The sequence below is a fragment of the Amblyomma mixtum genome, chromosome 3 (assembly GCF_055824585.1).
Source record: "Amblyomma mixtum isolate Tamu chromosome 3, ASM5582458v1, whole genome shotgun sequence".
Lineage (NCBI taxonomy): Eukaryota > Metazoa > Arthropoda > Arachnida > Ixodida > Ixodidae > Amblyomma > Amblyomma mixtum.
Genome location: NC_143014.1, coordinates 216,579,054 through 216,591,395, shown reverse-complemented (window position 1 = coordinate 216,591,395; position 12,342 = coordinate 216,579,054). Strand labels below are relative to the sequence as shown.

Here is a 12,342-nt window from a genome sequence, read left to right as displayed (position 1 = left end):
AGAGGTGTTGGGTACAATCCCCACTGCCACCGGGCACTCACCGGTTTTCTAACGGGTACAAGGTTTCCCTCAGCATGGTGCTCAGCTCTTCTGGGGCGAAATGCATGGAAAAGGGTCTTTGACCAACCCCTCTTCTTGACGAATGCGAAAGCATTAAAACCCGGCACTGACCAACCGTCCACAAGAAACAGACCGAAAACCCCTATGTGACCTTACGATGTCATTGGCAGTCCCTACATCATCAAAAAAGAAAGAAAAATAAAATTTATTCCGAAATAGGTTCCGAAGTCAGGCCGGCGTGAATAGATCAGTTTCGCTGGCCACTTCATTAGAGCACTACGCCATCACCGCAGCACAACACCCCAAGTGCATGCTTTCACATTCACAGCACGTAAGTAGTCTTTAAGTGCACTCCGTAATTTTTTGATCCCCGCATGACCGATACCCACCTTGTGTGGTAAAGGCCATTGGCCAGTACCAACTAGCCCAAATTTCTGTTTTACACTTTCTAGGAATGCTACTATGCATATGCATTTTTGTTCTCCTTTGAACAGTGCTTTAAAAAATGTTAGCTGCATTTCTCTCTCCTTTCTTCCACCCCACCTATCCACACTAATGGTTTTCTAAGTTCGAGCAAATAAAGACGCTTCATTTCCCCTCACCCCAACTGCTAGTTACTATCACTTGCAAATGGCACATGAAATGTGCAGGAATTAAGCTAAACTACATCAAGGCCTTGACTACCTTGTTTCTTCTATAAAATTATGCCAAAGCTCAAGAAACAGTTTTGCAGCTGCTTTTTGGTAAGATTGGCTTCATATGCAAAGCTAAAAAGAATATTCACGACTGCTGCCTCTTGACTCACCACAACTGCCCAAACTGCACCAAGTTCAGGAAAACTTTATGAAATGCAGTCTTCAGGCCTCAAGGAAGATGCACCGAGAAAAAGCAGTCAGACTTGAAGTGTACATTCACGTGTGTTGAGACAGGTCTTCCAGCACATGATGCCATTCATATGCCGCTGCAGTGACCACAGTACAATACGTCATGAGAGAAATAAGTACAAAAGAAACGAAACATTTATTCTCTTGCCTTTGTTGATTACTTGGCGTGGTCACTGCACATTCACAACAAACATCACTGACAAGGTTTAGAGATGGGGAACACTGTACAATGGCCAATCTGAAATGACGGTCATCATCTCACTGGTAGTAGAGCTCCAGGTTCATGCCATCATGAATTTCATCTGGTGCACACTGTTAAGACATTTCACATTTGCAGCATAACTCTTGCACATTCAATGAACAGTTAAAAACACTGTCCCCTACTTTTCATACTGAGTTTTAGATCAGCTACATACAGGGTCTGTTCTGAAAGTAGTAGGACTGGTTTTTTCCTGGGTGAACGGGCGGACGAGAGGTGGTGTGCGCGTGCACGATCGTTCAAGGGGGATATTGGGAATGCTGGGGAAAATCGGCAGTCGGCTCTCGGCCGTTGAAGAGAGCAGGTCACTTGTACTTTGAACCCCTGTCGAAACGTCTTGTCACGCAGAATCATAGAGCGTTTACTGGATCAGCGATGCGCGATCAAATTTTGTGTAAATCTTGGTAAAATGGGCAAAGAGACTCACGACATGATTAAGGAGGCCTGCGGTGACTCTGCCATGCATAGATCAGCTGTTTTTGAGTGGAACAAGCGGTTCCGAGAAGGTCAGGAAAGAGTGGAAAGCGTCCACCGCTCCGGACGCCCTTCGACCAGCAAGACCAACGAAAATGTGTAGCGAGTTACATTTACTGAACAGTGATCGTAGGATGAGTATCAGAATGATTGCTGATGACATGACCATTCCTCAAACCCAAGTTTTGGAGACCATGACAGAAAACTTAGCCATAAGAAAAGTGTTCGCGAAGTTGGTGCCGGGAGTGTTGTCAGAGGAGCAAAAGGCCAACCGGAAAGCGATCTGCCAGGATCTTCTTCATCATGTGAATGAGGACCCTGATTTTTTGCCCAGCACAAGGCGGCAACGCTGCCTCAGGCCCCCTACAGCCCCAACTTCGCCCCGCCAGACTATTTCTATTCCCGAGAATAAAATCGGCGCTCAAGGGGAAACATCACGGATTGGTAGAGGCGGTTCAACAGGCCGTGACGAGGGAGCTAAACAACATTCCGGTCCAGGCATTCCTGGAGGCGTAGGAAAACTGGAAAACTCATTGGCAGCAGCGTGTAGGTGCGCAAGGGTGCTACTTTGAAAAATTATAATCGTTTGTACTATTCTCTTGAATAAATTTTATTTTAAAAAAATGAGTCCTACTACTTTCAGAACAGACCCTGTATTCCACACAGCACAGCAATTGACACTAGTGCACTTCTGTGGAATCAAACTTGCCCACTTTCATACTCCAGAACCTTTTCAGTAAACTTACAGTCCTATGCAATGCTGATAGACAACTCAGTGATCTGTTAGCACAATGGCAGAGTGCCTGATACAATGAAAGTGCATAGAATCACTCCCTAAATATTTACAATTTCACTGGCAAAGCAACAAGCAGGTTAAATACAAAAATATAAACTTCTCCATGCTGACATAGCACTACAAACAAGAGGTGGCTATCAATAAAAAAGAAGACATGAAGCATGGTACGAAAATGTGAAGCTAAAAGGATAAATAAAATGAGCCGCAGCATTAATATTTTGCAGCACTATGTTCACATTTACGACCCTTCTGACTATCTTTCAGAACCACAATTACTGCAAACAAAATCTAAAGCAACTATTCAGTTCAGCAGAAAATTTTGCATATTAACACTCAGCAGTTTCCTTTTTAAGGATACAATCTTCCAGCTTGATGTTGTCCTTGAAGACTGTGTACCTGAACAGAAAAAAACTGTAATTAGTAGGAGCCTGAGAGATGCAAACTAGGTATGCAAAGTAAAATTAGAGGGAAACTATGAGGATCATTTGAGGCTAACATACATAAATCGAACAGTTACTGCACGCTTCCTCCCCAGTCTTAATCCTCCCCACCAAACTAAGCAGCTAAGTAGTGAGCAGCTATCGTCCATGTGAAAAGTTACGCGTCTGCATTGTTAAGATTGGAGAACACGGGTCTGGGAATAATTTGTACCGGACGTGACTCATCGCGAAGCAAAGAAGCGGCGAGGGCTGGCGACAGCAGCGGCGGAAGCAGGAGCGACGGCGACAAGTGGCCGAGTCTGTCCTGGGGTCGCCGGATGGAGTGGCGCTGTGCAAGGTCAAGCAGTTGCTGTTGATTGAAAGGCGGCTGTGTCCTCAACAGAAGTCTCGTGTTTCGGACAACCGGCGAGGGAGTTCGAGGACATTCATTCACCTGCTGGGAGACTGCAGCAAAGGCAGCGAACAGAAGACTTGCTGTAGTGGACAAATTAACACATCAGTGTTTCATGAGTCGTTCTCTACCCCTTTCTATCGACCGAGTTGCGGGACAGTGAGAGAGCTTAGCACCGCGCCCTGCCGTGGGTGGTACCACCAGTGTCCACATCTGCCCACCTGATTGGTCACCGTTCTCCAAACTTTATTCCCCAGTCAGGGATCTGGGAAATAAGAAGCCTATTTAGTGGGATGTTGTTTTGTGATCGAAGCACTCCCATCTCGATTGTAAATGTGTAAAATAAACCTTCTGTACAGTTTCCTCCATATCGGAGTTCGACACCGTCCTTCGGAGCCGGACCTGCGAGGCTGAACGAGTCAGTCATCTCCAGGCCCCCGCCGTCCTCAACAGCATATACATATGGCAAGAACTGAGGTGACTTTTGCAGGCAACTCTATGTTTGTTACAGCCACTGACTGGTACCTGCTCTGTGCTCGGTGGACAAAAAAAAAAACCTATTTTCTGGTCTATAACTCGTACCCCCGATAAACGGCAGTTCTTCCGAGAAAAATTTCACATAAATTGCACGAGTGACACACCTGTTCATACGGTAAGTGCTATAAAAACGTTATGAGGATCCCTTTGCCAGGGAGTAAGAGGAAAATACACGCTTGCAGCAGCTGCTGTATGCAAACAATTCTGGAGCTCTGGCCAGCATGCCTTCATCCTGCAGTCTGCCTCTTTTGCTGGCTTCACTGACCGGAGTGCTCTGGCAGCTTTGCGCCAGTCCTGGATCATTTTTTTGCTCAAGTCAAACTGTCTCCCTGCTGACTGGTTCCCACTCTCTAGTGCATATTTAAAGGCATGCAACCTGAATTTTGCATTATAGCTCCTTCGCCTCGTAGGTGGCGCCAGCGTGTCAAGTTGAGTAAAAACTACTCCCGATACATGTGAAGCCATATCGATGCAACGCCGAAATCGAAACTTTCGAGAATATGGCTGGACCAGCTGGACTAGATGCAGCAGTGGCACGTGCTTTGCGCCAAAGCTGCATTCAGTCACGTACTGGCGAGATTATGTGGTTCTACCCAAAGATAACATTTTAAAAATAACTCGATTTTTCGCTCTCTTACACATCAATTTTCTTTTCAAGCATAACTGCTGGGCATAATAAAAGATGGTGCACGATGGTGCGTCAGTTTACGTCGTATATAAGTTGCACAGTTGTATAAAATGCACTGATGAAAAATTTAGAAAAAAAAAAGTTATGCACTGAATAATACGGTACATTAAGTTTCTGTTTGCAGTTGCTAGTTTAGCTATTAATGTGCATGCAGAAGTTTTGCTGAAAGCACCTGTAACATCAATGGCACATCACAGAAAAGGCTGCTTGTGGCAACGCACAATTCAATTTGATTTACTATTTTCTTTTTTGCAATTTTAAAGGCATTTCACTTACCGCATCCCTCACTGCAATGAAGAAGCTCCAAAGTAAAAAAGCGTAATTGTTAACTAAATGTGCCCAAAAAGATTCAGGAATTGCATTAAAGAGACACAGGGAACAACTCCATACAATTTTTGTTCATAGTAAAAATAGATCCTATGGCTCTTTCTAACTGTGTTCATCTTTGTCCAGCAGCAAAATATGCATTTATTGCTGCAAAAACTGCATTTAAAAATCTTCCCATTACTTGATTGAAATTCACCGTAGCACCAAAAAGGACTCCATGATCACCGCTTGAGGGCAGATAGTGGTGTAGCCTGGCCTCAGGGATCTGTGTGCACGAAACGTGGTAACAGCTGTAGTCCACTAATACAGGCTAACTTCAACTTGTCCTTGGTGTCCCTTTTAAGTTAACTTTTGGTTCTAAAAACTCACAGTCTTCTTCAAATAATTGCAAATGAACATAGTGAAATAACTGTAAATGAACATAAGGGCAACAGTCAGGCTAATGTGCTCTGACAATGTGTTTATCAAAACGTGATCGCTGTGTATGTGTCAGATATTACATTCAGTAACAGTACATTTTGTAAGACTAATGTGCCTATTTCGCTACTGCACATTTTTGTGTAAACTGAAGTTCCTCATGCAGCGAGTGAACACACTTTACAAGAGATGTCCTGTGTATCATTTCCTTTGACATTTGTTACTGTGCACACATCTGTGCACTTGCCCAAGACCATGTCCAGCCGTGCTCATGTGCTGTTAGTGTTATCACAGTGCACTACTCTCTTCCATTATGTGCTACTCCCCTTACCCCTTCCCTCCGCAACCCATCTGTACCTGAATGTGTTCATATGCTCTCATCATGTAAATCTGCAACCATGTCTGCAAATGCTGGAAGAGACAACTGCAGAAATGCATGCGCCATTCCTCTCCTCATAACTGTCTCTCCCTTGCAACGCTAACTTTTCTTCACCTTGAGTGCCTAAGTGCACAAATCACACTTTTCATGGCAGTTACTGTGGCTTTCCTCTGCTTCGAAGAGCTCCCATAAAAGCCCTTCTATTCTATATAAGCTTTGGGTGACAACAAAAACCCAAATTTCCACTCAATTTGAAGTCCGTGTTATTGGCTATTACCAGTAAAAGTTACATGGCTGCTAACAGCAGAAAGACTGGCTTTAGAAACCAAGTCTTGAAGCGGTCAGAGCAGGACACTTCGATTCCAAATGTCAATAATCCTACACTACACAGTCATTTCTAGGTGCCTCTTCTATGCTGTATTCATGAAAAAGTACTGCTCTTCACCCGTATGTCCAGTAAATGAAGGCATGCAGACCTGCTCCGAACAGCACAGGAAAAAGACAAGGAATTATTCCGGCAACATGTTGCAGGAACGGCCGCTTTCTGCCATTACAGTCCTTCGTGAGAGATTAACAGAGCAAATATTTTGACAACCATGCCAAAAGCCTGTCCAACAAAAAATCATTTTTTTCCACAAACACTGTACGAGTTTACATGACTGGTGAACAACCATCCAACACATGGTGGCGGAAAGGCGCCTGTGAATGTTTCTTAAGTATGATAACGCTGTACCATTATTGAAATTCTCATGGCTGTACTTGGGAACAAATGTGATGAAGTATTTTATTAATTTTCGGTTTTTCTTGCTGAGAGCAATGACAATGAGACAAGATGAGACGAGATTCACTACAACTATCACTTCCAAGTTTTGCCAAAAAAATTCAAACATATATTCGCCACGAGATCGACCTACAGGTGGTGGCACCATCGCTCCACTAGTGTGGATTAGCAGCCAGCGATGCTCACAGGAAATGTGTGCGGCAGCAATTCTCTGCTAAATTCATGTGGAGTTTTCTGCCGAAGAAATCTGCTCTTTGGAGTGGATGAGTGATATACTGCTTCAAATGTTCCAATTTACCCCAAAAAAAGTGTAGAACTGGCAAAAACTCAGGGAAAGAAGTGCAGATTGTAGGAAAACGGGACTGGATGCAAACAGATCCCTCTTGTTTTGTGATCTGCCACTTGCTCACAATATTTAGCATGCATTTGCCGTGAACTGTGCTCATGGGCCTGGTATTTTTAATGCATCAGACTTGCTTAATCAAAATTTTGTTTTCATTTGCCTTTTCACCAATATGCGTGCCACAGCCTGTCTCCGCAGAAGTCATGGGAGCCAGACAGGCAAATTTAGAGTAACTTTTAGCGAATGCACTTCGCCTCGTGAAGTGTCACTATGGAAACACTGTGCTACACTGGGAAGAAAAGTACCATTCAGAATTGCAGCAACATACTATGCATGCACTGTGCCTCCTCCTATATTATTTTAGGCGAAGCCGCTGTGCCTGTTTTCCACGACAGGTGCATCCTTGGGCAAAGGCACAACAAATTGTAGGACAACATGTTAGGCGCTGTGTTAAGATCTAATCCTATGCAGATGCGTACTTTTCACATTGACCTGCCTCAAGACAGGAGACATGGACTGGTTCGCTAGCATCCTTGAGTCGAGCAAAAAGTGGATTAAATGTAGTGCTGACAACATACTGTCCAGAAGGTGTGTCACAGATGATGAACACACATCTACTCTGGCTAGACGATACCTGCACTGCCTGCACTGCTCCGAACTATTCCCCCAAAGTAAGACCACCCTGGCATTCTACAGGAATTTTCGTCGAAAAGGGAAGCTCACTGTTCACATGTACAGTGTAAAGAGTGTTTCAGTGAGTTCGCCGGACTGACTACGAGGCAAGTGCTTTTGCAGCCAATGTCAATGCAGTTAATCGTGTGTCATTGACTGAATGATGTTAAACCTGGCCGTATGAAGGAGTATTAAACACTTATAAAAATTTAGGAACTTCTGCAATTAATTTTTTATTACACTAATGTGCAAGCTACAAATCAGACACTGCAAAGACAATGCACATTACTGCGCATGAGTGCGGTTAGACCTGCGCAGGGAGTTTTGAGGGAATGAAGATTTCTTATGCAAAATAAAATATGGGGGACATCTGCAAAACAGGTAACAGAAATAAAACATTATGTACTACTACACTATTCTGAAAGAAATGAACTGTCTTTGTATTCATGTCACTATCAAGACGTATTACTCCTCATCAAGTACACACCGCCAGGCAAGAGGGAAGCGAGTTAGTTAAACACGCTTGATAGTCAGTGCTATTATATTACACTCCACAGACTGACATGTCACATATTTTGCTCATATTCTTCTCTTAATTTTTACTTGTCAGAAACAATAGGCTTACGTGAGAAAGCACTAACACTTAGCCGAATAGCAACATTACTAGGCTGACAATGGCGTACCTTTATCTAGTTGGACCATAGCTCTGTTTACATGAGCCCAATAGTTGGTGGTCGGGCTAAGCACGGTCAACCCTACTTGAGGACTGTGTGCATACACGAACTTGATTTTAGTAAGTCGAGACCGGTTCAACTGCAGCGACACCAAGCGTTGAGAAGCGTAATGCGAGCAAGCTGTGGCAGCCTCCAAGATTGCGGCACACCGCCGCTGCCTTGAAGGCACGACGGTGCAAGCCAAAAACAGGTTCATATTTATCTTCTCCCCTCCCACTAACCTGACTCTTCAACTCGACAGCATTCACAAGCACATCGGGGCAGGCTTGAGTTGAGTCAGCCTACCCCTTGTTCGGGTCGGGTCCAACTGATTGGACCCGACCCGCCAACTTTCAACCGACTTGGCGTGCGTTTACATGAACCCAGCAACTGGTTTTTGACCCGCTAACTTGGCTCAACCCAGCCCTGTTGGGTTCATGTAAACGCCGCTCATGTAATATTTGCAGCGACATTTAAGTTCTCACTATGACGTGAATCCTCGAAGACTTTCAAATTTCTATGAGGCAAAATTTGCTCACTGCTGCGATGTGAAGGATGTGCAGTAGCCTTCTAGTTTAACAGCAAAAAAAAGAAAGGATACATAAACACCTTGCATGTACCTTTCAAAAGTGAGAAGAAAATACTGAAACATCTTGATCATGCATATAGAAGGCACAACAAGGCCAATCCAAACTGCATTCTGCTTGCCAGCAGACAACCAGATCCCAAACATAACTGAAGGGAATATTAAAGCTGCATTCAGTTGTATGGCAAGCAGTTACCTGTTCTTTTTGCTTTGACATGGCGCCTAACGCCATCGCCGCTGTGTTTGAGACCCCACGCAGCAAAGAACCCGAAGTGCTGAAGACCAACGGAGGATTTCATGATCCAGCATGACATACTTGATATGGACAATTATTGCCTTCATTATAGCATAGAATGAAGTGTGTTCACATCTATTTCACAAGAGGCAGACGAGTAAACAGGAATGCACTGAAACCGTGAAACAAACAACAGCCACCAGGAATGTGTCCCGTATGTGTGCAGGTAAACACTGCTGACTAGCAGACAACGTGAGCAGGCATCCACACTAACGCGGGTTCGCCACTATGCAATGTGGCGACTCTGTTCGATCTTGCGGCCAATGCTATCGAACCTTTCACCAAGCTTTCACCTAGCACCAAGCCCTAGCAACGCTTAGCCTCCAACCAGAAGGTAGTGAAGAAAACTTCTAGCTGTGACATGTTCTTCCCGCTTTTTTGTTCATACTGTTTGTACAAAATACCAGGACCAGTAATGAACCTGTTTGTGCAAGTGAGAAAGCTCAGGTTTCTAAGCAAAGATGAAAGGGAAGCATGTTTTCACTGCTTAGGTGTGTATTAAAGGGACCCTGAAATTATTTCGATGGACATATTCTAGTGCAAGAGAACTATAGGTGGTCTTAGTGGGTATTCGAGTCAAATTTGAAAGCTCTGTGTGGACCCTATAATTTAGAAATAATTTTTCAAAAACGCTGTTCACAGTAGCTCACAACTGATCAGGGCAACGCCTCACCGCAGCGCATCCCCTACCCCGATGACATTAATAGGCTGTCTGGTCAAGCCTTCGCTCTTTGTGTGGAGCAGCCATGGAACGCTAGGCAGTATGGCTAAGGTTTTAAGGAATGCGATCCCCTGTTTTCTTGGGATGGCGTTGCGCACACAAACAAACATACACAGGAAGAGGCAGAAGACAGAAAGAGCGCTCTTTCTGTCTTCTGCCTCTTTCTGTGTATGTTTGTTCGTGTGCGCAACGCCATCCCAAGAAAGCTATGCACCAACTCGCCCAGCAAGAAGATCCCCTGCTAGAATTGTAATCAACGATGTAAACAATAACAAATTTTCACTGCTATGCCTACAGGTTAGTATGAGGGCTTGCATTCGGAAGTCCAGAAATATAGCAAAAATCTGCATATTGACGTAATACACTCATCACCAGCTGCACCATGGACGTTTGATGAAAGCTACCCTCCACACTGAAACTGATTCTGTAGGCTTTCCTAAGATGCCCTAGACATCTAAGAAGCCCTGCCAACGTGCGACCTACAGCACCAAATAAAGCCATGCAGTAGACTGCATTTCATCGTTTTTCTATGAAGTTCATGGTAGTTACAACTTCCTTATTTATTGTTTACCATAAATGTACTTGATAATGCTTCTTACTTTATGATCTGTACGCACACGGACGTAAACAGGTTCGAACCGCTGTACTTCCGCATAGGAGTTAAACCAAAATTGAACGATTAACTATTAACCAAACATTCATGATGGGTTTCAAAGCGCGACAAGACGGAGACGAAAGGAAAAGAACACACACGACAAGCGCTTTACAAGCTCCTTTCGTCTCCGTCTTGTCGCCCTTTGAAACCCATCATGAATGTTTACCAACTTGCCCAACTTTTTGCCCTCCAATTAACCAAAATTAAATCCGGAACACAAACATCCTGGTTTACCATCATCAGCCATCCAAGCTGCGCTAACAAAAAATCGTCCGCACACCATGCAGAGCAGTGTGGAAACACAGGTTCAATATATCAGCAAATCAGCGCCAGTCCTGTTTTGTTGTGTCCTGTCGTTGTCTATTCGAGCTGCTTAATTTTATCATTCAGACAACAACCTACGGAAATGTCATGAAAGTTGAAACCAATCGCTATAAGGGAGTAATGCGCTCACGGAATGAATATCGGCATGAGAATCGCCGATATTCTTTCCGCACCGCTCACAACTCGCCAACTTTGTGCGTCACTTACAGGCATGACGTGACCAAGATCTGTCGCAGCACATGTATCGTTCGCAAACATGCCCCGTGTGCCGTGCCGAGTAATATCACAGCAATAGTAATTAGTAAAGATTCCACCTAAACGCCAATACCTTATATGACTTCCGCCACTTGCAAAGCAACAAACCTAAACTCACCATTTCTTCAACACAATCTTGTCCCATCGCGTTCCTGTTTGTGCTGCTATCAGCTTCTTCAGGTCTCCGATTGTGTCGTCGGGGCTGCGTCGTTTTTGTTAAAGAAATTAACTGTTCTACAGAGTCACGCGACCATGCTAAAGTTTCAATGTACAGCAGTTTGGAAACTGATCGCTGCAACCAAAACAGACCACGCAAAAAGGATACTTGCACTTGACCCGAACCTTCTTCCCCAGCCTGTCGTTGCATGTGATTTCAATCATTTTTACTACTCTAGCTTGTAACAATCAATGTTACTGTCGGAAAATCTGGGCTTCAAATTGTCTCGGACCGCTGCTCGGAGAAAAAAACACGCCTGCAACGTCCCGGCACGGCTACCTGCAAAATCGCGAAGAGAATGCGAACACAGTCGCTTTGTTATGCCCAACGTTGTCGGCACTGTAACGAAAACCCGCTGTGCACACAATAACTTTATTAGAGGAGGAGAATAAACAACTACTTTAGATTTCAGCTTTAATATACTGTACAAAAAATGTGTATCCTGCTCTGCCTTGAATATAATGCGCAAAATAATGCGCGGAATGGCTTAACAACAACTGAAAAAATTTTTGGATTTAAAACATTTAGTCTGAATTAAACTAAGAAAACATAATAATTTTAGCTTAATTTCAAATTTAGTGAATTTGTTCATTTTTATTTTAAGTTAAAGCCTCTCATATTTGTCCATTAGCGCCATCTAAAACATAAAACATTTGTTTAACTGTTTCCTCCATAGATGGCGACACAAGTATCTCTTCTCGCCGTTTACGTTGCTTGTTGGCAGCGGTTCGTTCGTTTCATCGCGAAGGTTGATGAAGAAACGTTGTGAGGGTGGATGGAGGTGGGGGTTGGCACACAGCATAGAGTTTCTTACTATTACCTAGAGGGAAAGCTGGCAAGCCGTCTATGGGAGTTTGCATGGAGACCCCACGTGACCACCTCAGCCACCATGGGCGCTCAAAGCATCATGGGGCGGTGAGCTACTTGTTGCGGAACTACAACTTTTGGCCAAAAAATAATAGAAAAATTAAGCTGTTTGATAACTACAAACGTCCTAACATTAAATATCTGGTCTAATGATTGCAACAAACGAGCAGAAAAGCATTTAAGTGCAAAGTTTGCCTAAAACAAGACATGACTAGATTTCCTATTGGCCAAGTGATGAACACTAAAAAAACTAATATTTCG

General features: G+C 43.9%; 1 protein-coding gene across 1 annotated transcript; it reads right to left on the bottom strand.

Annotated features, from left to right (window-relative positions):
* Window positions 1-1,045: 1,045 nt before the first annotated feature.
* ubl (Ubiquitin-like protein 5) lies at window positions 1,046-11,554 on the bottom strand. Its single transcript, XM_089582709.1, has 4 exons — window positions 11,323-11,554; window positions 11,116-11,199; window positions 2,832-2,869; window positions 1,046-1,246 (listed from the first exon to the last, which is right to left on the bottom strand). Exons 1-4 carry the CDS (start codon window positions 11,376-11,378, stop codon window positions 1,203-1,205), a joined length of 222 nt encoding a protein of 73 aa, XP_089438835.1. The 5' UTR covers window positions 11,379-11,554; the 3' UTR covers window positions 1,046-1,202.
* Window positions 11,555-12,342: the final 788 nt, after the last annotated feature.

Bases quoted from the DNA above. Each gene is read 5' to 3' on its own strand.
- ubl (XM_089582709.1), bottom strand. From the start codon at position 11,378: ATGATTGAAATCACATGCAACGACAGGCTGGGGAAGAAGGTTCGGGTC. The intron at 11,200-11,322 runs GTATCCTTTTTG...AAAACGACGCAG, and splicing joins AAGGTTCGGGTCAAGTGCAA to CCCCGACGACACAATCGGAG. The intron at 2,870-11,115 runs GTGAGTTTAGGT...TTTTCTGTTCAG, and splicing joins AAGATTGTGTTGAAGAAATG to GTACACAGTCTTCAAGGACA.